Source organism: Colletes latitarsis, chromosome 12 (assembly GCF_051014445.1).
Source record: "Colletes latitarsis isolate SP2378_abdomen chromosome 12, iyColLati1, whole genome shotgun sequence".
Taxonomy (NCBI): Eukaryota; Metazoa; Arthropoda; class Insecta; order Hymenoptera; family Colletidae; genus Colletes; species Colletes latitarsis.
Genome location: NC_135145.1, coordinates 22299626 through 22324545, shown reverse-complemented (window position 1 = coordinate 22324545; position 24920 = coordinate 22299626). Strand labels below are relative to the sequence as shown.

At 41.5% G+C, this 24920-nt stretch overlaps 3 protein-coding genes across 22 annotated transcripts in view; 1 reads left to right on the top strand and 2 right to left on the bottom strand.

The window, feature by feature from the left end:
• Window positions 1–376: 376 nt before the first annotated feature.
• On the bottom strand, window positions 377–5461 carry Wit (kinase protein wishful thinking). Of its 2 annotated transcripts, none has more exons than XM_076779912.1 (11): window positions 5277–5461; window positions 4425–4712; window positions 4238–4340; window positions 3967–4164; window positions 3660–3896; window positions 3430–3585; window positions 3177–3359; window positions 2938–3107; window positions 2477–2873; window positions 2187–2408; window positions 377–1590 (listed from the first exon to the last, which is right to left on the bottom strand). In XM_076779912.1, exons 2-11 carry the CDS (start codon window positions 4602–4604, stop codon window positions 560–562), a joined length of 2877 nt encoding a protein of 958 aa, XP_076636027.1. In that variant the 5' UTR covers window positions 4605–4712; window positions 5277–5461; the 3' UTR covers window positions 377–559. The 2 variants fall into 2 exon arrangements, with proteins under 2 accessions (XP_076636027.1, XP_076636028.1); XM_076779913.1 differs by having other exon boundaries at window positions 4425–4670.
• Window positions 5462–5827: 366 nt separating this feature from the next.
• Window positions 5828–11727, top strand: Jasper (JIL-1 anchoring and stabilizing protein). 3 transcript variants are annotated; one of them, XM_076780049.1, is made up of 12 exons: window positions 5828–6122; window positions 6556–6626; window positions 6701–6861; window positions 6988–7094; window positions 7339–7543; window positions 7617–7712; window positions 7783–8131; window positions 8200–8374; window positions 8435–8488; window positions 8558–8623; window positions 8744–8876; window positions 9094–11727. In XM_076780049.1, exons 1-12 carry the CDS (start codon window positions 6042–6044, stop codon window positions 9219–9221), a joined length of 1626 nt encoding a protein of 541 aa, XP_076636164.1. In that variant the 5' UTR covers window positions 5828–6041; the 3' UTR covers window positions 9222–11727. The 3 variants fall into 3 exon arrangements, with proteins under 3 accessions (XP_076636164.1, XP_076636163.1, XP_076636162.1); XM_076780048.1 differs by having other exon boundaries at window positions 6931–7094; window positions 7798–8131; XM_076780047.1 differs by having other exon boundaries at window positions 5829–6122; window positions 6931–7094.
• A 95-nt stretch (window positions 11728–11822) lies between these two features.
• The window catches only part of Ndae1 (Na[+]-driven anion exchanger 1), a 49105-nt gene continuing 36007 nt past the window's right edge, over window positions 11823–24920 (bottom strand). For 14 of the 17 annotated variants that reach the window (XM_076780032.1, XM_076780046.1, XM_076780030.1 and 11 more), the window contains 14 exons: window positions 22121–22224; window positions 21647–21832; window positions 20894–21100; window positions 20388–20800; window positions 20162–20327; window positions 19536–19694; window positions 19297–19446; window positions 18781–19060; window positions 18317–18702; window positions 18143–18250; window positions 17942–18076; window positions 15382–15557; window positions 14996–15110; window positions 11823–14179 (listed from right to left, as the gene is read on the bottom strand). In XM_076780032.1, coding sequence (XP_076636147.1) covers window positions 14102–14179; window positions 14996–15110; window positions 15382–15557; window positions 17942–18076; window positions 18143–18250; window positions 18317–18702; window positions 18781–19060; window positions 19297–19446; window positions 19536–19694; window positions 20162–20327; window positions 20388–20800; window positions 20894–21100; window positions 21647–21832; window positions 22121–22224 — 2663 coding nt within the window. In that variant the 3' untranslated portion in view covers window positions 11823–14101. Of the gene's footprint in view, window positions 14180–14873; window positions 15111–15381; window positions 15558–15610; window positions 16485–17941; window positions 18077–18142; window positions 18251–18316; window positions 18703–18780; window positions 19061–19296; window positions 19447–19535; window positions 19695–20161; window positions 20328–20387; window positions 20801–20893; window positions 21101–21646; window positions 21833–22120; window positions 22225–24920 lie in introns of those variants that run through there. The other 3 variants (XR_013080864.1, XR_013080865.1, XM_076780045.1) reach the window with 2 other exon arrangements.

Here is a 24920-nt window from a genome sequence, read left to right as displayed (position 1 = left end):
ATAGTTTCAGCAATTTATGACTCGATGAATATCGACACTGATTGTCTCTGATCAATCGTGCATAATTCGTTAAACTATGAACATTAAATTTAAATACGTGCGAGACAAATGGGAATCATGATTTACACTTATTACATTTATCAAAATACGTTTCTAATGTGTGCTGCTAGTTCGAACATACAAAACACTAAGATCGACATTGATATAACATTTATAAGTAGCTATCTAATTATGTCAGATAAACGCAGTTTTTAAAATATCGCCAGACTTCGAATCGACAGGTTCTTCAAGCACAAAATATACTTGCGAGGACCAAATGATCAGCGTAAATTATCGAATACCCCGGTTTTGTATCTTAAACGACGCTCTGAGTATATTTCTTTTTCTTTTCAAATTTGTTTCAATGCCTGCGCGGTGAATTTCCATTGTGAGTATAAAATCTGTTTTATCCTTATACATATTTTCTGTACATACATATATATTTATGCTGAAGTTATACTACAGCTATTGTTATCCTTACGCCTATAGACTTTTACAAATAGATTAATATTATATCCGATTAAAAGCAAGTAACGTTTTTGGTACTAAGTTTAGCCGGTGAATGTTTTTCGTCACTGTCGCCAAAATCCATACCGAACGGCACCGAATTCCAAATCGCTCTGTCGCTTCTGTCGTCCTCCTCGCTCAGAATATTGCACATCATTCGGTCGTCGTAGAGAGAGAATCTCGCGGTCGACTGTCCACGACCGCGAACCTTCCTCACAGAGGGTGGCAAATCCCCTGGCGTTTTTATTCTCATATGCGGGTCCTTCAACACTTTAACGTTAGACCCGACGTTGAAGACTTCGTTGAACTTGTCGATGCTCTCCTGCCTACTGAGATTATTCTCGCCCTTTTTATTCCTTAACGTTACCAGGGGCAAAGTAGATGGTCGAATGTTCGTGTTGTTGTCATTCTCTAATTTCTGTTTGCCAATTTGCACAGCGTTTTTGTCATTCTTGTCCAACGGAGTGGCAGAACCAGGCGGTTTGGTGATGATACCATTCACGTACTTACCACCTGGAGATATCGTCACGTTCGTTTCGACCGTTTTGATTTGCACGTTCTGTTTCGACAGTAAATTCGACTTAGAGTCTTCCCTATCTATTTGGTACTTATTGTACGGATACATTTTCTTGTTGGCGAGTAGCTTCTTGAAGTTAGGCCAGCCGAATAACTTTTTCCTGGGACTTTCTTGCGAACAGACCTCGTGCACATTCGTTTGCTTGCGTTTACCATACGACGTACCATCGTCGGAAATAACATTTTGAACGTACGGTATAGGGGTTGCTGGTCTCAGCTGCGTCAGTTGCGTCGTGTGTTGACTCAAATAATCGTGAGACACGAGGCCTTGCGCTTCAGATACGATTCTGTATTGATCGTTGCATGCATGCTTCATGGATTTGTCGACAAGTACATTACCATTGCACCCCAATTCCTCGAACGAATCCGACTGCAACATTAAGTTCCTCTCCATGCAAGGATTTCGTCCTTGATAAGGTTGAAGTGCTTGAGTATGATTATATATTGCTACTTCGTTTGAATTTTTAACTAAAATACAATTACAAAATTAAATACGAGTTTCAATTGATGCATATACAGGGTGTTTGGTCACCCATGGGAAAAATTTTAATGGGAGATTCTGGAGGCCAAAATAAGACGAAAATCGAGAATATCAATTTCTTGACTGAGGCTTCGTTATCAAGTTATTAAAAAATTTCAAATCGTTCTAAAAAAATTATTTCTAGGTTCTGGGGTCAATTACAATGATTTTTAGTCATTAGACATACCCCCGAAATCCTACCCACTTTCGAGAAAAAAATTCGAGGTGTGAAATTTTTCGAAAAAATTAAAAAGTTTCAAATCGTTCTGGAAAAATTATTTTCGGTTGCGGGGGTCAATTACAATAATTTTTTGTGATTACACATACCCCTAAAATCCTACCCACTTTCGAGAAAAAAATTCAAATAGATGGACAAATTGCCGTTCTACAGCCACAACTTTGAACGTTAATAACTTTTTAACGAAGCCTCCGTCAACAAATTAGTATTCTTGATTTTCGTCTTATTTTGGCCTCTAGAATCTCTCATTAAAATTTTTCCCACGGTTGACCATCCACCCTCCATAGCGGCGTTAAGGCTACTTACAACTATGCTCGTGGACAATGCTTTCGGAAGGCGATAACGTTATCAAATTCTCGACGATCCCACCTTCGTTACTCGAATTATCTTGTACCATGTGCAACGAGAGATGAGCGACGTGAGCGTTGTCGTGGTGCGAAATTTCGCTGTAAAGACTGTTTGTAGTCGAAGGCACTAAAGTGCAATGGGAATTTACCATTGGACTTCCATCGGTGAAGTGCATGGTCACTGAAAAAAGAAATTTATATATTTATCTTTACGATTTATAATAGCTTGCATCGTTCATTTAAATTTACCACGATGAGATTGTAGCTCTGAAAGACGTTCTTCTATACATAATGCGGTTAATCGAGCCTCTGCATCTGCGTCCCAGCAATCCTCCATAGTTTCTCTAATTAAACGTACTCCCGGTCTGTCTATTAAATTACCCTCTAGCAACGGTCTAGCTTTGTTACGGGAAACTAAAACTTGCATCTGCTCGAACGTCGGATGAAGGCCAATTTCTTTCTCGTACGGTTGTTTATATTGAGGTACTTCCGATCCTGGCATATAAATGTCAGAACATCTCGAAACTAGCTCCCATAATACTAAACCCATTGCATATACATCTATCTGTTTTAAAGAACTTTCACAGTCCCGCAAATTAACAGCGCCTTCCAATACTTCCGGCGCCATATATCTCAGAGTGCCAACCTAGTTTGATAATTTCGATTATATTACAAATTATCTTACGGACTGGGTAATTTTATTGCCTTACATCGTTGATAGACTTTATCTCAGCGTGTTGTTCCTCTCCGTTCGAATAGTATTTGGAACCAGCGATTTGAACCGCCAGTCCCAAATCGCATATACAACAAGTACCATCAGCTTTAATTAATATGTTTCGTGAGTTAATATCTCTGTGCGCGATGCAAGGCTTGAATTTATCTGTAAAATCAACGAACGCGTCAGAGACATCGTTCAAAACGAGAAATATTTTTTGCGCGTTTTACTTACCACCTTTGTGTATATCAGTGTGTAAGTAAGCGAGTCCTTTTACCATAGAAAGGCCCATTTTACAAAATGTGGTCCAATCAACTATATGAGTCCTTAAGAAATCAGTCAAAGTGCCACCTGGCGCGAAACTAAGTACCAAAAGATATTCAACACTGCCTTCCAAGTTTACTCTTTCATCCACGCCTGAACAAAGGATCATTTTTAAGATATGTTCCAGCGAACGGGAGATTATTATTAAATGAGAGATAGTAACCATAATAACTTAGTAAAGATGGATGTTCCATGAAGGGAAGACAATAAGTATCGCGTTCGTTTTGGAAATAGTTACGATAATGGGAAGGGAATATTTTTACAGCGACATCTTGGTCACCCATGCTGCCTTGCCATACCGAACCATAACGTCCTTGCCCTGAAATTCCATAATGAATCCTATAACGTTCGTACACATAGTTGTCTCTACTATTCGGTTGGCAATGAACGTACCTACGATCGTTGTAAGTTTTAAATGATCTACTGTGTAAGTACCAGTTCTTAGCGCTGCACTGTCCATAAACTGATCTGTGTAGGAATGTGGCTTTCCTAATCTCGTTAACATATTGGTGTTGTACATACGATATACCATCAGTGCTACGATACATATCACTAGTAATACGCAAACCAGCACGCTCGTTATGATAAGCATCCATCGTCCGGAGTCCGATTGTTCCAAATATTCGGTTGCTGAAAGAATCTGCGTGAGAATACCGTCGAGTTACGGAACATTATAAAGAACGCATGCCGTTGGTCTTACTGGGTTGATTATTTTCTGTAGTAATAGAATTATGTACTTTGCTCTCCGAATACAGAAGATTGGTACTATTAATATTAACGTTACAATAATCCCCGTGACAACAGCAGAATTTTGTGTTGTTCAACGCTTTGGTAGAACGCTGAAGAGCGATACATTCGGAAGTTTCGCATTTTTGTTCGCCGGACTGTTTCCAACAACCTGAAGCGTCGTACAATAGACGTAGTAATTGTTTAATATTTATCATATTAAAAAAAAAGTGCAGTAGGTATACCTTGGGATAAAATAATAATTTCTGTTCCATTTGCAGTCTTATCTTCTTGCCACAATGCATGGCAAAAATTAGTACATTTTTCGAATTTAATATTGTCATCTGTCTGCGAAAAATTTATTTATTTAACTTACTTAATAATAGCTGGATTCGTAGCTCTCCGCGAAATTGAACATATTTTATGACTTACTACGATACGAGCTATGTTACTGTCGTTGGGTATATTTTCAGGTACACTGGGTGCGTTTTGTTTTAAGGAAAGATTCTCAATACTTTTCTTTCTGCTGGCACATATTCTAATGGCGTTAATGGGCGTTGAGTTTATCCCACACAGTAGCACGATCAATGTGATTGATACAATGGCTTTCATTGTGCCTTAGCAGGCCTCTTGAACTCAAACACTTCAACGGAAGCGTTGGTCCTTAAGAGCTGGCATCTTTGATTACATATATTATTACCATATGTAGGCTTTGTTCATCTGTTTATTATACGCATCATACAGATATAATTATTGCAAATAAACGACAGAATTACATATAATTAATTCATAAACATCGAACTTTTTTTTAGAAAATAAACGAAGCTAGGATTCGTATTAACATACAAAAGAAATGAGATTGTTATAAAGTTGCTTATACGTCGTGGAGATTAATTTTTAAACGCTAACAAATACAAAGAAGTAATTAGATACAGCAGACAGAGAATACGAGTACATTAAAAATTTATATTTTACAAATAGTCGATACTTTATTAGTAGTACGGTTATTGACAAGTCCAATTAATTACAGCGTTCACGGGTCAGGTATTTGCGTTAAAAAATAAAAGCGGCGGCAATTACGACAGGAAAGAGGGGCAGTTGCTCGAAGAACAATTCCTCGTAAATACTGGAACGATATTAAAGATTCTAGGCTGCATTATACACCGTAAGCGCGTGTAAAAAGAAGCGTGATACATGCTGCAAAAAACGAAGAATAGAAAAAATGAAAAAGAAAAACAGTATCGCACGATTCGGTTGCAAGCAAATTGAACGGAACGTACTTACGTCTTAGTGAACAGGTTTCTCGAGTTCTTTAATCGAGAATCTTGGGAGGAAACATTTGATACTAGCTGTAACATCGCACACATCCGTGAACGAGTATGGAATATTTTTAAAATAAGTATCGTATCAACATTGGTACATTTGACAGGCAAACCGTATCCATTGAATTCTAATTTGTTCACGTGTTCCGAAAAGCAGCGCAAAACGTTCCGTATCTTTACGAAAGCGCTGTGCCGCGCCACCGACTACTCTGTCGACAATTTATGCAGTGCACGTGTGAATTTATTGACATACCTCGCTTCTATATTTCATCTTGATCTTATATTAATATTATTTCACCTTAATATGTAAATAAATACGTGCAAAAGGAACGGATCGATTTTTAACAATTTTTTTCTCGTATTGTATTTGTACAGATTTAATAAAACGAAACGAAATTATAATTCTTCGAAGAAAAAATAATTTAAACTCGCGCAATCGATAGTATCGATAATATCGATTGTGACCAATCAGATACCTCGGTTCACGTTTCGGTGTTTTTCGAGCACGCAGTCCAAGTTCGTGAGTGTTCGTGACTAGAGGCCCATGAATTGGCGCGCAGCGTCTTACTTTGCGTGTTTTCAATATTATATCGTGCAAATGGCGGCTTTCGCGATGTTTTGTTCGATGTTTCTTAAAAATTAACCGTTCGTACTATCTGTAGTGCATAATAGACGAGGGAATAGCGTTTGTCGCTTGACACAGCACTTGTGAAAGCTTGCCGTCGACATGGTGAAGCTTCATAAGAAATTTTTCGCTGGTGATAAGGTGTTTGCGAAAGTTCGAGGTTATCCACCGTGGCCAGCCAAAGTAAGTTCAATCACAGATTTTACGGATACTTTTAGCAACTTATAAGGGATGTCTAACGTCGAACGTTTGCGGTGTCGACGATAACTTTCGTACTAATTTCGTTTGAATATACATTATTCCGCGGCTGCAGCACTGCTTCCAAGCAACACGATATCGGTATTAATTTATTCTGAAAGTGTGTTTACATAAAGACTGCATACGCAAATACGTGTATTTGAAATTCGATAAATCGCCACATATCGCTGCGCTCCAATGCGTTTCAATGCCATTTTATCATCCCCACAGTCGTGTTATTTTGAAGAACGATCGGATTAATTGGTTAGATGCAATCTTATTTATACTTACAATGTGTATGTATACGTACAAACCATTATGTAACTTCCCTGTAATAGGAAACTGTGCTCCGGCGCGTACATTGTAAATTTATTTTCAGGTCGAAAGGGTTATCGATCCTAATTCAAAAAATTCAAAGTATAGTGTTTTCTTTTATGGCACAGGGGAAACGTGAGTATCGATTTCAGTGTTATAGCTTTACAGTTAGTCGGTGAATTTGGCATCGAGAGTTTTAAATATTTTAGCGCCGTATGTAAGGTAGACGAGCTGTTTACATACGTGGAGAATAAAGCGAAATTTGGCAAGCCCCTCAGAAGAAAGTTTTTCCACGAGGGTTTGATACAGTTGGAACAAGAGCTTAAAAATGACAGAAATAAATCAGGAGCGAGTATCGGTAGCCTCAAAGGTAAATGGAACTTGCGTAATACGTGTAAGAGTATGACGTACTCATCCGCATCCTTTTGTGTGAACAAAGAATCCGGTATCGGCGAGGAGGGTGCAAAAACAAGTAATGCGATGGATTTACCAACAGTTAGCGCCACGGACAGCGATATGGAAACAGGGTCCCTGGTCATTGACGAGGAAGAGAAGAAGAAATCCATGAAAAGAAGAACTCTTCTGGGCGCTGCTAATAATCCTGTAATATACTAGTATCTATATATGGATATATATAAAGTTTTGTTGGGAGTTTCCGCTCGTCTCTGCGATATTGTTCGAAGAACGCAATTATTGAACCGAGCTCTCCGATAGCAGTTTAGGAATTGCCGACAGACGGTTGTAGAGCCTGAACAGTTTGTGCGATTATTCCTGACAGTTGAACAGTCCACGTAGAAATAATGCGTTAGATTCTATTGCACAATGTTAAGAAATTTTAAACGATTAGGAAACACCTGAGATAAAGAAGAGACGCGGGAAAGCAAAGTCTCTGTCTGCATCCACGAGCGACACGACGAAACAGGACGCCGCGTTGGATTCCCAAGGGGAGGAGTCGCCTAAAGAAGTCGTCAGTCGCAGCGGGAGGAAAATAAAACCGAAACGGTTCGCTGATTTCTCGAGTTCAGAGGAGACGGACGCGACAGAGAAAAATGGTGCCTACAGAAGTATTCGTCTAACGAGACACCCGGGTAGGATTTTTTCCAATAACCGTTTTATGTTTCCCAGAACATGGAAGGGGCCGTGGTAAAGTAAAAATCGAGGATTCCAGCGACCAGCAAGCATCGCTCGGTGTAATGCATAAGAAAAGGGCTACTTTGGAAAGTAAGCACCTACAGATAACTTACGTAGCTAAAATAATCTTACCGGGATTTAATGTGGTGGTACTTCACAGAAAAAAATAACGTAGGTGAAACGTCGGTATTGGAAGGTACAGTAGTGTCTTGCACTACGTCCTCCGACACGCCGGGACGGTTTCTGTTGGCGTTAACGTTCGCTGGTGAATACGTAGGCATTAAGTTAGACATGGATAAGCCAAAGTCCTTCGAAAGCGAAAAAGCTCGAGCGCAGTGGGAATGGTCTACAGCCAGGAACGCCATGAGATTGAAAGCGCAGCTGGAAAGCGGCGAGATCCTGCCGGAACAAGTGAAAGATTGCCTAGACTTCAACGTACACGTCCCGGACGAAGAGAAACGGCTGTTAGCGAAAGATGGGGCGCTACATCGCAAAACAAACAAATTGAGGTAGTAGGAATGGGAATAAACGCGTCGGAGTAATCGTCAATCCTTCAATCGTGGATGTCGGATTTCAGATGGCTGCGCATAGAAGCGCAACTGTTACAATTGGATGCAAACATCAAGTCCAATCTTGGATTAGATCGAGCAAACCCGGACGTGTGTCTACAGGCAATGGACGACATGCTTTCGCTTACAATCGATCCTTTAATGTTGAAGAAGCACCCGCATATCGTGGAGACTGTTAAAAGGGTAAGTGTTACTGTCAATCGATTGTAACATCTGTACTGAAATTTTAATAATTTTCCTCAGTTGCGTCGATACATTGGCAATTTAGCCGATTGGAAGTTAAACGAAGAGGAAGAGGTAGTATATCTGTTATCTCAAGAAGCGTATTTTTAGCTTGTATTCTTCATTTGTCCCCTTTTTTTCCAGGCTAATTTCAAACAGAAGGCGGAACAAATCAGACAAAAGGCTGAGCATATATACAACAAATTTAAGGTAATTATATTTAATCGTTACGTACGCGCGTGCATGCAATAATTTTTGAGAAAGTCCGTGTGCTATGCGCCTCGAAGAGACAGGTGTATTATATTTTTCTTTTCAATGGACAACGTGTAGGCTATGTTTACCATACCCGAAGGTCAATCGTTTTGGCAATCATTCTCGGATCAAGTGGTCCATTTCAAAAAGTTAACGAAGGATATGCCGGAAGAAAAAGTATTTTCCCTAATGTCCGACCCTGTTTGTTCAGGTAAATTTGCTAGTTCGCAACGATTAACACGTTGGTTGCCAACGTTCAGCGTCGGGGATATCCAACATTGGCGATAGCAATTCTTAAGTCGCATTGAAACAAAAGACGTTTGCTGTTTCTTTGGAAATCAGCGTGTTAAAAGAATATCGAACGAAATTAAGCTATTCTCGCGAGGGGGAGCATCCTATTTCTGTGCATGCAGAAATAAAACTTGCAGATGCAGCCATATCAGAGGACTCACCTGCGGACGAGAGCGGTAGTCAACCAGATACAGACGCACCTGTTCACGTGAAATTAGAAGTGCCTACCAGGAGTGAAACTCCAACAGAGTCGGAGGCCAAGTAACATAGTGATCTTTTTGTATCTGACGATGTGAAAAATCATGCTTATTTTCTTTTGTACTAATGTGTAGTACCCATATGACACGAGTGTCTTAAAGCTGGAAAAAAAAAAAGAGTTTGCTTTTCCACACTTGGATATCACATTTTGGATAAATTCTGACACTATATTTTATTTAATGTTCTAGTAAATTTTCCTCGTTATCATAAACATCCTTGCAATATCTGAAAACTACAAAAAGAACGAATACTTTACCGAACGAGCTTTTAACCTTTGAAGGACATTACGAAAAAATCGGTTGATCCTAATGCACTTAGAATATAGAGTAGATTGTAATTATTTCCTCTATTACGTAGCATATTTCTTTTACGATTCTTTCCGCATCTTGGGGGCAATACCAAAAAGGCAAAAAGGAAAAAAAAAATATATATATTTACGTCTACCGTATAGGTATTTCCGTTCAGCACCCGTCTCGTAAAGCGTGTCTACTTAAAATAGAAACAGATACCAATGTATATACCAGAAAAAAAAACGAAAATTACAATAACCCTCTATATGCAATGATCAAGAGGTACGACATGGGCACGATTGACGTCATCACTGTTTTTTCAAACTGTAACTCGACTTTACCGTTTTCGTGATTGTAAGCGTTTTCATCGCACTTTAAAGGCATGATTGGAGTGGTCGTTCAAAAAGAAACAAAGGCATTGAAGGAATTGTGCGATTTATAGTTTGTTTGTATAAAAATATTGTTAGATATCGGTTAAGAATCTCTTAAGGCTTAGAACGTGTTCACTGAGGCACAGTGTAACCTGCTTGTATACAACCGAGTCGCGAATTGAACATTTATATCAGTCGATTCAAGCACGATGTTTATTCAGAATTTTCGCAAAAGATTTAGATCCTCAGTGACCACTGTTAAACGTATAAAATTGTACAAATTGTGTTGCAAAACTGAAAATAATTGACAAATTTAAAGAATCTAACATAGTGCAATAAGTGTACAAATTGCAGGGAACTGTACAGGGTGTTCGACCAATCCTGGGAAAAATTTTAACGGGGGATTCTGGAGGCCAAAATAAGACGAAAATCAAGAATACCAATTTGTCGATGGAGGCTTCGTTAAAAAGTTATTAACATTTGCGCCTGGAGTTAGGCAACCTGCGCACAGCTGCGTGCGCCAGCATCTCAGACGGAGCTTTAAACGTTAATAACTTTTTAACGAAGCCTCCATCAACAAATTGGTATTCTTCATTTTCGTCTTATTTTTACCCCTAGAACCTCCCATTAAAATTTTTCCCACGGTTGGCCGAACACCCTGTATGGTGAATTTATAATAAATATCGTGCTCGAATCAATATAAGTGTTTTCATTTTTTATTTCCACAAGCATTTGACACTCAAATAACAAGTATCGAGAACAAGCGAGCGATTACATGCGAATGTCGGAAATTTATCCAGCAATAAAAATGTAAATTTTTGTATCTTATCATTCTGTCTTCGCGGGAATATTAGAAATTGAGCTTACTAGAGTCCACGGCTTCGTTCGAGCTATTTTCGAATTATGTATCGATTACATAAAGTTAAGAATTATTCGAACGAGGTTGTAAATCACGCCGATTTACCGATAATATTATCGTGATATGAATACTCCAATTTCCAGTAGTAGACGAGACTCTATTACGCGTGCAATAAAGATCGTGTGTGTTTTTTTAATTAGTTGATCTGTTGCCTCTGCGGACAGGAGAGAAATTGGTTGCATACAAGTGGAAAATACTGCCATTACTGGAATTGTACAAAGTAGAAAAAAAAAAAAGATAATAGATTTTATCGAAACCCAGCTGAAGAATACCGCAAATGAATTTTCGTAGCAATATTTGTAAGTAATTTAAAGTGGGTAAGTATCATTGTTCGTGTTAGTGAAATTGAAGATTCTTCGAGCTGGTTCGTGATTTGTTGTAAAATTGTTCAGTGGCTAATTACGAATTACACTTTCCAACGGGCATCCGTTCAAGGCACAACAATTATTTAGACTTGTTGATTGTTTCCCTTTACTACTATTAAACTAAGCACGATCGGTAATATTAATGACATAAATGTACTTTTATAAAGACTTGTCGAAGAAAGAGAAAAGAAACACTGTAAAAGTGATATTTGTTAATAAAAACGAATTGGTGTATTTGTTTTTGTCGGGCGGTGTGTGGCGGCCACCTGTTTTCGTTCGATATTGTTTTTAACATTTTATTTACTTATGCTTCCAGCGACTGCCTTTGAAGTGCATTGAAAACAAAAAAAAAAAAAGAAATATTTTCCGTTCAGAGTTTTTTTTTTTCTTATAATTTTAATCGTTTAATATCTTTTCAATAATTACGATTACGATTGCGTGGCTCGTTCGAAAGTGAACGAGCGCGTCTCATGTTAAGTGAATAATATCCTGATTATTAAAAAAGCAAAATGTTTATTTGAAACTGTCAAAAAGCATAAATATTTTGAATAAAAAATTTACTACCGAGGTTCATCGATCACTTTATTCGCACGATGCTTTAGAGCGATCCGCCATCTTGTTTACGAGCGTTCGGAGGTTTGTATAATTAGCACGGGGATTCCCTAACTTTTTATACGTTTATATTTAGTTATTTCGATAATACAGTACGTACTAATTGTACAAAGCTTACGAACTAGTGAATTAAATATCGTTTCATTTTCAGACATACGTTTATTAAAACTGTTGAAGCATACTGTCCTACATGGATAATGAAAAATGGAGCGAGCCGGGGCGTGGGTGAAATCCACGGGCCGTTTATTAATTTACTCTGCGTTTTGTTTAATCAGTATCGATCGGTAATTCCGATAAATAGTAATAATACATCGATTGCATGCATGGCAGCGAATTATACGACTGCTGGTTAAATACCTCGAGTATTATTATTTGTCGTGTGTGTGTACGCGTAATTGTAAGTCGAAAACGACCGTCTGGTAACCAAGTACTCTATCGTACGAACTACCACACGGTCGGTTATCGACCAAGTTCGTTACATTCGTAATAAAAATCAAACGAGGAATTCAATTCGTGTATGAAACAATTCAATACTATGCCAATACTTAACAGTACCTAAATCGATTGCCTACGGTTTCAACAGATCCACCTTCGAGTGATCTTCGACGATATTACACATTCTTTAGTTTTTGTATAAATGTCGAAGGTATGTAAATTGGAAATATCGGAATACTGCTCCCCAGAAATTTAACACTTTACCAAAGTCAAAGTCTTTAGCAACAATTTAATGTATTTCATATTGCAGGAACAAGTGGAGGAAACGTAAAGAGGCTGAGAATTTTTGGGAAGAGTTTTGCAAAAGAATATTCATAAATAGGACTTGGGAACAGATTATCGAGGGAGCATGTGGACTCTGGGGCACCTTTTGGAAGGACTCTCGCCATCGAAGGTGGTTCAAGACTCGCGGATGAGCTTATCCTTTCTAGAAAACGATCGTTCTCTCTAGCTAATCACAACCAATTAATACTATAGCGGCGATTGTAGCCCGTTAACGTACGAGATTCGTACATGGTGTCGTAGGTGGAATGCACGATAAAGCTTATCGTTTCATAACTACGCTGATGCAAGCCACGGTCTTTATCAAACAATCCAGAGCAAACTTTATTCCCGTACGACGATCACAAATTCTAATCAGATTCGGACAATATTATAAACTCAAAGCGTGTAATAACTACTCAACTATCGTAAAGTTTATATTCCTCGCGCGGAAATAAAGTTTGCTTTGTTCTCGAAGCTTGCACAGCACTTCGAATGCTATTTTCTGTTCTAAATATATATACAAACACACGTAACATTAACATACGAGCGAACTAGTCGCTCCATACTTCGCTATACGCATACGTACATCGACACAGGAGTATTCCGTAAATGGCTCCTGAAACTGTTTCTTAATTCTACGTTAGCTACGGCAACACTTTCAAACACGTTGGTTCGCCCAACGAAATTCTCGGTAAAGTCTCTCGAAGGTTCGTGTAAACGCGTGTGTAATCGGCTGAAAAATATCGTATCAAATCTTCTCCCCTGCGATTCGCGCGCCAATTTCGTCCACGTCGAGCGGAGATCGGCGGAAACAAGGAAGCAACAGTTTGCCCGTGCAAACGATCGTTGCGAGCGCTACGTGAAAGACGTTCAGTACGATAAAAATTGTCATCGTTCGCGACGAACGGAAAGGATCATCCTTCAAGGGACGGCGTGTTAATTCAGCTAGGATTTTCGATAAAAAACGTGAAAAAAATTGCCTCCGCGGCGCACGTCGATGCTCCCGTACGAATGCCTCCGGTTGCCCTTTAGCGCGAGGGAAGTTCTTTCAAACCGTTGGGTGGGGCGTAAAAAAATCGCTGTACATTTATAATAGTTAAATATTGTCGCAGCTGGCCGGTGTTCTCGACTTGTCTCGCAAGCTTCGAGAGGAAACGAAACGATCTGGCGACAAGCTTCGTTCTTGTTCCTCGCGAGACATCCCTCGAAGGAAACGTCGACGTATCGTTTACAGGGGTTTCTTTGGCATATTCGCTACTATTCGGGTACGAGCTACTTTTGGCTATTTGTTAAAATTATAAATAACATTATTGCACGCTGGCTAGCATGGGTTCGAGATCCAGCGGTTGTTGTCGCGCTCGCAAGTCGAATCTTAAGTCTAGTTTTATTTAAACGGTGTGCGTTTCCCATTTATCGCGAATTTAATCCGCTAGGTGGCACTCTGTATAATTGCACTCGACCAGCGTTTCTTCTTGGAAGCTTGGAATGTAATCGACGAAATTAAGGCTACGACAAAACCGAAAGTTTCTTCGATCGTCCGGGGGGTCGATAGTTAATCACCTGGTGGACTGTTAGACGGAAGTCTCGGCCGAAGTGGTGCCACTGGCCGACAACGGGCAGATGCTCTCCTTCGATCGTATCAAATCCACCTGAAACGGTCAAATAAAACGTTCCATTTGTATCTCGCGAATCGGAGGGTGCACCAAGCGCTTAAGAACGAGCGACGACTATGAAAGAACACTTTGAAATTGCGTAGCGGAGCATCGAGTACAGAAAACAGAGGCAGCCATAGCGTTTATGAGCCTCGCGTGGTCCGCGGACCAGTTTATTTTAGAATAAGCGATATATTGTAGGTGAAACAACTTGTGTTAGGTCTTGTTTATCTTGATTATCTAACTACGGTTAATAACTCTAGAAGTTGAAGATTATACTTTACTCTATTTTCTTTTGTTCAAGTTAATTAAAATGTCTGAATACATCACTTCCTTCAAGAATCTTACAATTTTACAGGAAGAGGTCACATATTTTATTTAATAAAAAGTCTCAGAGGTATCGTGCTAGGTTAACGCTAATAGGGAACCAAAATGGCGGCGAGAAGCTTGTGCGGGCGAAGGAAAATCGACAGATGCGAAGCAACAGTAACCAAGTGTCGGGCAATGCGAGCAAGCTGGGGTTGATTTAAGAGTCCTTTCATCCCCTTTCTATCAGATTAGTCAGTCCATGCGTTAAACGTGAATAGGGACTATTTTCTCTACCGGGGTCGTCGTTTATCCTAGGGAGGTTTCTATCTATGACGACCCAACTGGAGGGTTCCGTGCAGCCCCCTTTTATAGTCTTACTCACAGTAGCGTACAGGGGGTATGTTGCATGCCCGTGTATTGGTGCTCTTGCTGTGTGTCTTGCCATGTGATTTATCGGATTGGTGATGGTGGTGGTTAGAATTTAGAGTCATTTACGTGTGTCACCTTGATAGAGATCCCACTGTCATCTTCGTCCTCTTCGGTCATCGTAGTCAGCCTCGTAGTCTCGTCTGCCATCAACGAGCTATCCTTTTTCGAGTGCTTCTTTTGCTTACCAGCGCTGTGCACATAAAACCCTTATGCAATTACTTGTCGCCTCCCGTACTCGCCACGAGAGGGCTACTAGGGCCTGTTAGGAAGCCTCACTTGACGAGTCCCCTAGCAGGCCCCAAGACGAAACGCTCGGAGTAGAGTAGAGGGAATCCCCCTAATTTACGACGATCTCTATGTTGAGGGACTTAAAAAAATATCTCAAAAACAGCTTCGATGAACGAGAGTCGTAAATTACGTGGGCCCCTGTTAATTACTTATGTAATATTGGTAGTACGCACTTGATCAACTTGGGTTGCTTCGGTTTCTCGTTGCACTCGTTCACCTGTTGCCAAATCCCGGTTTTGTTGACCTCCTCGCTGATGTTGATGCTCGCCATAGGGATCTTCATGATGTTGCCGTTCGCCAACGAGATCTGTATGTTGTCCGGCGGCCCGTACCCCAACTCGTTCTGCTCCTGACGGGCAAACCATAAGTTCAGTTTCAGGTACAGCAGCCAATTGCAGGGGAACAAAAATCAAGCCATGCATCGAGCTCAGCGAAACTCTCATCACTACCTTGCCTCGAGACAGGTCGGACAACGATGGATACGCAAGCGGTACACGTCGGTCGAGCTACAGAAACCTCCGAATTTGCAGACATTGCTTCGTGGAGAAGCGTAATGTCCGCAACTTCGATTCATATATTATTCGAGATGTAAATTTGTAGTAGTTTTTCAATCTTTGTAAATTTGAGAGGAACTGGTACCCTATGAAGACCGTAGTTTCACATAGGGTTTAGATCCGCCGTTTTGGAGATCGTTTTAACAGAGATTCGCGAATTTACAAACGCAAATAGTAGCTCGAATGACCCAGTTATAGTCGACATTCGAAGTTCAGCGCAATAAGAGTGCGATTTTCAGCGGGGTTGACAGAATTCGAGCATTCCTCTCGATGCTTTAGGAACTACGGTCGTGCACTTTGGAGCCACGTACCAATTACGTCCGCAGGTTTCGACGATGACTGGTACCCCTTTCTCTCCCTGTTATCCCTCCCCCCGACAATCACCTATATCTTAGGAAATTTATCCCTTTTTGATACAATTTTCTAACGCAAATATTTCCTCTATCGTTACGACACGTCGAAGACTGATCATGCTCGTGTCGGTGGTTGCTGAGTAAGGAATAGTTTGGGAGTACAGAGAGATTTTGTGTGTGTTTTTAAACAATAATGTATTTCCAATACGTCAAGGCAGGCGATCGAACCGATACATATACGTGTCGAATTGTAGGCGAAACATCGGCGTCGTTTCGTAGATCCGTGTGTGTTGTCGCGATTAGGTGACGCACGATGTTCATTTGGTCACGTTTCAACACCTATCGCAGCTTAGGCCAGGTAAAAGGTAGCTATAAATGAACATCTTTGTGGACTCCTCCGTATAATATAAACCTCTGATAAATACGATCTACTATCGATCTAAATTCGCTACGACAATGGTAAGCTCGCCTACGAATACATCCAAGACAATCGTATCCAAGAGAAACGCTATCGTTCGAGCATTCAAACGACGACATAATTGTTACATATGATTAATACTGGTTGGACCGAGTACCGTTTGGGATTCGTTAGTCTTACACGAAATTTATTTGGCACGCGTGATCGCAGGGAGACGGGAGGAGTTTCGTTTGGCCGGAATTTTACATAAAAAAAACATTCGTTCTCGCTGGGGGGTCGTACGTGTCGCCATCTTGGTACCATTAAGTTCCCAGAAGAAACGTCCTGGCTTCTTGTTTCACAGACGCTTATTTTTGCTACAGAATTAACTAAGGCGCGCACAGTCGCCATTTTATAAGTAGAGCCAGCTAGTTCTTTCTTCTGGGGACCTTGGAACAGAGTTGTGCAAAATCAACGACTAATAATTGCAAGTTTAATCATCGAATTCGATCGATACCAATTGAATACCAATTTGTTGATGGAAGCTTCGTTAAAAAGTTATTAACAATTTTAATTTCTACCTTTCTATATTAACGATATAGTTAAAAAATTGTATAGATTGCATTCAAATGTAATTTCGTTTTATTGGGCCATTCGAAAAAAATGCAAGATTCCATAAATACAAATTTTATAAACAGTTATCAAACTTTAAAGATTCGGGGACTTTGTAAGTGTATTTCAAATGTTTAAAATACTTGTAAAAATGTATAAAGTATTAATTGCAATAGCGATTAGGCGATTGGGCGATTAAAAACTGCGATCGATTTTGCGCAACTCTGCCTTAGAATACGCCCAATGGCAGACTGTTATTGCTTTGGTCCGAGAAAAGTTAACCCTTGGACGGCCGAGGCTGGGTCATTCGTGACCCGCACGAAAATTTCCACTCTATAACTAAACTATTACGATTAAATTTTTGCACCATTCCTTCTAAGTACCGAGGCATCAGATTCATTCGATTAAAATAATATTATTCTAATTTAACGCCATTTCTACGCCAAAAATAATTGTTAAAAGAAATATTTAGGAAGTTCAAGTTCAAATTTTAAATACGTATCCTTCTTCGCCAGTTGTTTAAGTTACGAATCCTTTTCTTTTCAACGTGGGTGTTAATTGTAACGGGTCAAAAAGGACCCAGTCTTCGTCGTGCAAGGGTTAGGAACGACGACCAGGAGCAACGTAGCAGGATTTAGGCTGCGTTGACGCGATCGGTCATCAGGATGCCGCGTTCCTCGCGTTTCCGACGAAACGCAGGCTCGTCGTAATCGCAGCCAGTCACAGTGACCACGGGGCAAATGTTCGCCACGCGGTCACTTCCCGCGTGCTATTTACGACAAACGATGGCATTTAGTATTCGTCTCACGGTGCTAACCTCGCCACTCTCCAGCTGGCGAAGATCGTCGGCGTGCTTTTTGCTCGGTTCGGGCATCACGTCGTCCAGGATCTTCAGCTCCCGCTGAGTGAACACCAGGTCCAGGGACTTGCGTATCCCGATCATCACCACGAGCTGACAACAAATCACTCGATGTTAACGATACTTACTACGAAGACAGAAGCTTGACAATAGTCTCACCATCAATGGAAAGAGGATGGAAGTACTGCTGAAGGACTTTATCAGCCACAGACACGACAGACAAGCCAGTTGCATAGCCGTAAACAGATGCACGCGTTTCAAGGGGACCTGAAGACACAGTTCAATCGAGCCATTGCACCAATGCTAACTATGGTCTTCTGTTAATTTGAGTACCTGTCGGAGGAACATGTAATCCGGCTGGTATTTGACTGGCATTAGCATGATTAGGATTCTGTCGAAGAACTGCAGCCCCTTCAGGGACGCCACGCCCATGTAGAGGAAGACTCCGAACAGCACTGGCATTGGGATATGCTTCAGCATCGGTGTTAAGAGTACAGAGCAACCGATCATCAGGAAGATCAGTATGTGGGTGACACGTTGCTCTCGAACGCCCAGAAACTGTGGCTTTTCGCCAGGTGCAGCGCATTCCGATTCCAGCTTCAACGAGTTCACGTGATTGATGGAGAGTACCGTCGCTGCGACGAACCAGGGCAGACCCATCACAGAGCAAATTTCTATGAGGATCGCTAGGATGAACAGGTCCAGGTGGTACCCGCACCCTTTCTGGAAAGCAATTAACGAACGAACGCGTTAAATACAAAGAATCACAGCAAGAACATCGAAAGGTGAAGAGACACTTGCCTTCAGCTTGTTCTCTTTTCTGTTGACTATCACTGCCGTTATCTGCTGGTCCATGAAGATCAGTATTGTGCCCAGCAGGGCTGGCAGACTCGCGACGATGGCGCTCCACCATGGATTGTGTTGGAAAGGCCAGATGATCCATCCTCGGTCGTGCAACGTCGGTTTGAACTCCACTGGGACCTCCAGCTTCGGCGTCGGGATGTTGACGATGTGATCCAACGTGCTCATCGAGAAGATCGCGATGATCACCGCGAAATCGCTGACCACCTGTCTGACCTACCATTAGACACGAATCTTTTCACTATACACGTTTTACTTTATCTAACTATTTAACAACTATTTGTAGATACCAAATGATGGACCTATTAGTCTAGATGAAGATGGAATGCAGTAAGTACTGATAACTCTATCGAATGCCCGCCTAAACTCAGCGCGCGGATCTTTGATCTCTAATTTAACCCAAGATCTTCATTTCAGGGGCCCCTGCTGCGCAGGGATTGAAAAGGGCGTACCTTCGACGGGAAGAAGAGCGCATTCTTGAAGTCTTTGAGCTCGACGGATAATAAGAAGGTGCCCATGAATAGTATAATTGACATGAGGAACACATCGGGTATGTAGTGGGGTTGGTTGCAACCGTCGCCCACCAGAGTGCCATTGTAGGTCTGAAAGAGAGTTAACGACGCTGTAGTCAGAGGAACGGGAGCTTGTAATTCCGCCTAACGACCATTTAGGACGCTTCGAGTCTACCGACCTGGCACGCTTTTTGATCCAGCGCCGTCCAATTGACGTGGTCGTAGCTGGAGGGCAGACTGCCGTTCGGAGGCTTGCACCAGCACTCGTAATCGAACTGATCGTTCGCGTGAGTGTTGATAGGGTATTTCTTCCCGATCGACAGTACGTTCTCGATAGCCTGGAACAATCGAACGGTTAGTCCCCGGTGGAATTAAATTAAGACTTAAGAGATTTTAAATTAAGAGAGTCAAGATCGGGGCCAATCGAACTTATCGAACCCCCGTTCCGAAGCCTGAAAGGAGCTTCGATTAGCACGTATAACGCGGGGGATTCGTGACCCAGATGCCAAGCGATTTCGCTGATGGAGCGATCCGGGAAGCACGCCGTTACACCCCCCCATCCAATTAACCAGAATCGCCCCAGAAGGACAGGGTTGCGTAATTAGCGAGAAAATTGGGTTCTGAAAGACTAGCCAATGTCCTGGAATATTAACCTCCAAGATTCGGTTTTTGCAGAGATTAGAAACTTTCAAGTCTTAAAAGTCTCTTTAGCCCTAAATATTAACCCCATCTATTGGCTTTTTTAGGGTACAAGCATGCAAAGGCGAATGAAATCAAGTGCCCATCGAACCCTCCTCTTTTGTACCTTGTAAATGAAGATAAAGGCGATGAGGGTGGCGAAGTTTTCTTCCGTGAATCGCGTGATGTAGCACACGAGGGCGCTGGCGTCGATCGCTACCAGGATCAACAGGATCAAGGCTATCCACGAGCCGATCCAGAAGCGGAAGGACATGTAGTTCCACTCGGATTTCCTGTAAGTAACCATCAGATTACGATTAAGTACTCTGCGTCCTTTGTAACGGTCTACTCACTTGCAGAACTCGTAGACGATGGTCTCGAACACTAATACTGGCCCGGTGGAACCTAGAATGGTCAAGGGTTGCCCGGAGAAGAGGCCGTAGCCAACGCCACACACGAAACCGGAAACCAGCGACTCCATGGCGGCCATGTTTTTCCCGGTGGCTTCACCCAGCAGGCCGCCAAACGTAATTATGGGCGAGAGACAGGCGAAATAGAGGAAAATGAACGACGCCACGCACTGTATAGCTAGAGCGTCCTTGAAATCCGACAGATAAAAGGGCACTTTCCTCTTCACGTCGTTGACCAGACCGCCAAACAGCCTTCCGGATCTGGAGAGCCCGGATTCTTCCCTCAGCTTCTGCTCGTCGGCCTCCTCGTCCAGGTCCTCCTTTGGCTTCTCCTCTTTCGGTCGCTTCCTCACTTCCTAAACGAGATCAAAAAGTCTTTAGACTAAACGAACGTGTTTCAAACATTGTTAAACAGTTTTTGAAGTTAGGAAGCATTTGTTTCGCTGTACCTGCGACGGAATCGCGGCGGGTGGTTCTATTCTGATCGCTGGATCCCATTCCCCAGGTGGCAGGACCGTGACAGCGTCCAGGAACTCGTCGATCCCTGCTAGCAGATGGTTTCTGTTCTTCGCCTTGTAAGCCACGTCGTGGAACACCTCGTCGGACATCAGGGTGGCCATGGCGCGACCAATTTCGTGGAAACCGGAGATTCCACCCTGGAGATCCCATAACAAAGACAGAAGGGTAAAACACTAGTATACGTAGAGTGTTATGAAATAGAATTTGAACAGATACATCCATTTTTCCCTTTTCAGAGAGTCGATCGTTTCGAGACCACAAAACGCGACAGACCTCAAACGATAACGAAGCCTCCATTCATACACGGATAGAAATTGCCCCGCGTATCGGGCACTCGAGATCGAGAATAGTCGGGGCAATCAGCGCGGACAATTGCTTCGTTAAAACTTTAATTACCCCGAAGGAGGAAACGGGCTTTCGATCGAGTCACCTCGAATCTGCATTGGACCTGTTCAAAGAGTCCTCGACTTGGGCGATTAATCTTGCAGGATCTCCCACGACAGGAGTGTCAATATGGTCATTCTACATTCACAGTGTGCTAGAGAGTTGTAAAAGTACACTGTCGCTAGAGAACAAGGTCCAGGTTTTACTTTTAATTACAACAGAGTGTCTGGCACGCTTGCAGTCTCTGTATTTTTATTTTTATTTCTCTAATTGTATATGCACTGACACGGTGGTCTTACCGTAGGTCCCAGCAGGACAAATATGAACCTCGTCGGCACAGGAACTTCCGTCAAGTCGCCCATGATCCCCGCCTGGCTGAGCCGGATGAACGCCGACAGGGTTTTATCTAAAAAATCTACCTCCCCCACGAGAATGTTGCTCGCCTCGGCGCCCGCTGGTATCTTTCGCATGAAGTGTGTGTTACCCTGACGAGGACACAAGAACATAGTCGACAACGCGTCTGGACTTCCAGGGCAAGAAGGGGCAAATAAGCGTCGCGTTTAGACCCGTTTGAATTCAACCCTTTGCTACGCGAAGTTTATCTTGTCATTCGTAGAAACAGTTAACAGTTAAAGGAGCAAACTTAGAAATGTATATTCAGAGTATATTCAGAGCTAGATGTGTCCCCATGAGCAAATCTCGCGTGGTATGGGGTTTCGTAAAGAAACGTACGATCAGCTAGGGGGATTATTATAATAGCAGGGTTTAGTTACCCTGTGATTCGCGTCTCCGTTCTCCAAAGCGGACGAGCTGTGATTTCTGCTAATTGACACGCTGCTGGGGCTGCGATCCATCCCGTTGGCGGCTGGTTCCTGGCCTGAAAGAGGTCTAGCTTACCGCCTACTGCGTCTTTTCGAGGCTAGGTCGCAACGAGAAGTCGCGCGGGCCACCATAACCGAGGGAACAAAGCTCCCCCTCGATCATCGCCGCCGTTCAGGACCATCAGCCGGATAGTCGTGACCCAGATCCGCGTGTCGAAAGTCTCCCGAGTTGCAGGAATCCGATACAGGGGATTTCGCGGGACTACTGGGGAAGACTTACTAACCCGATCCTCTTAAATGCGACGCCGGGCCACGGTTAAACATCACACCGGTGCTTCCTTTTAGTGGAAAAGTTAACTTTCTGCCTCCCCCGTCCAACAAACCAACGGGTTTCCAAACGTAAACTGTGTTTCAGAAGCATCCTCATCTCGACATTAGTCACTAATCAATTACTCTATTAGTTTAGTCTCTTAGGGGTGGATTTCGTTCTCAATTTTGAGATAAAAGCTAGTAGTTGCTATGTTAGGACCTTTTTTAATCTTAGGATATCTAGAGTATTGAGATTATCAGTTTCTGAAGCATTTATGCTAACCAGTTGAAGCAAACTGGGAGAACAAACTGTAATCCGCGCTAAAATGTAGCTAAACTATTAAACTGTGTTTCAGAAGCATCCTCATCCCAACATTAGTCACTAATCAATTACTCTATTAGTTCAGTCTCTTAGGGGTGGACTTCGTTCTCAACTTTGAGATAAAAGCTAGTAGTTGCTATGTTAGGACCTTTTTTAATCTTAGGATATCTAGAGTATTGAGATTATCAGTTTCTGAAGCATGTATGCTAACCAGTTGAAGCAAACTGGGAGAACAAACTGTAATCCGCGCTAAAATGTAGCTAGAGTATTAAACTGTGTTTCAGAAGCACTCTCATCTCACCATTAGTCGCTAATCAATTCCTCTATTAGATTAGTATCCCCTCAGGGATGGATTGTGTTCCCAATTTTGTGATGAGAGCTAGTTGCTATGTTAGGGACCCTTTTTAATCTTAAAATATCTAGAGTATTGAGATTGTCAGTTTCTGAAGCATGTATGCTAACCAGTTGAAGCAAACTGGTAGAAAAAACTGTAATCCGCGCTGAAACGCAGTTAGACTCGCTATTAAATGTCAAGAGAGCGTCGCTCAACCCTTCATGAGGGTAGCAAATGCGGTGAGCCTTTCCGATAGATTGACCATAGGTGCTAGAGAGCTCGAAGCACGGATTTTGTTTTCCGTGTCTCTCGATAATCGTTTGTCGATACACGTGTTATTTTCAGCGACCGCGTCGGGTTTCTCGACGCGGGGCGTTCGGTCGGATCAAGATTCGAGCAACTCGCGACCCTTCGGATCCGACGTTCGCGGAGAAACGCTTTTTTTATCGTCATCTAGCCGGAACACACGCCATTGCCCTCATTAAGCAAGATTAATCCACCTTAATAGCAAGATTGAACATGTTTAGAATGTTTAAAAAACTCATGGAAACAAATATTCACTGTTTGTGAGAGTTCCAAGTTTGGCATAGTAAAACTACAATAACGAATGCAGAATATATTGCATTATGTTTAGTTAAACAAGTCTAGGAGTTATTAGTTAACTTTTTATATTACTTGTTCTTCAAATGTACTATTTACAAATAGTTTTGGCTATCAAATACGACGCCATTTTGAACCCCAAACGATAAGTTACTTTTCCTGTTTAAATTCTATTTATTCCTAGCTGCATCACAGTCAGAATGCAATAAATCAAGCATTGTTGAAATGTAATTTCTCAGATTGTCAGTGTTTTCCAAATTTATAGCTTTAAAAATTGTTTTGGCTATCAAATACGACGCCATTTTGAACCCCAAACGATAAGTTACTTTTCCTGTTTAAATTCTATTTATTCCTAGCTGCATCACAGACAGAATGCAACAAGCCAAGCATTGTTGAAATGTAATTTCTCATATTGTCAGTGTTTTCCAAATTTACAGCTTTAAAAATTGTTTTGGCTATCAAATACGACGCCATTTTGGACCTCAAACGATAAGTTACTTTTCCTGTCTAAATTCTATTTATTCCTAGCTGCATCACAGTCAGAATGCAATAAACCAAGCATTGTTGAAATGTAATTTCTCATATTGTCAGTGTTTTCCAAATTTACAGCTTTAAAAATTTTTTGGCTATCAAATACGACGCCATTTTGGACCTCAAACGATAAGTTACTTTTCCAATCTAAATTCTATTTATTCCTAGCTGCATCACAGACAGAATGCAATAAACCAAGCATTGTTGAAATGTAATTTCTCAGATTGTCAGTGTTTTCCAAATTCACAGCTTTAAAAATTGTTTTGGCTATCAAATACGACGCCATTTTGAACCTCAAACGATAAGTTACTTTTCCAATCTAAATTCTATTTATTCCTAGCTGCATCACAGACAGAATGCAATAAACCAAGCATTGTTGAAATGTAATTTCTCATATTGTCAGTGTTTTCCAAATTCACAGCTTTAAAAATTGTTTTGGCTATCAAATACGACGCCATTTTGGACCTCAAACAATAAGTTACTTTTCCAATCTAAATTCTATTTATTCCTATCTGCATTACAGACAGAATGTAATTTCTTAGATTGTCACAGAGTGTTTTCCAATTTCTTAGACACCCGGAAGCGCGTGTTCCGGATGTTTGATTTCTCCGCGGACGTTGGTGCGTCCACCCTCCGCGTGGGTGGACGTTAGCCAG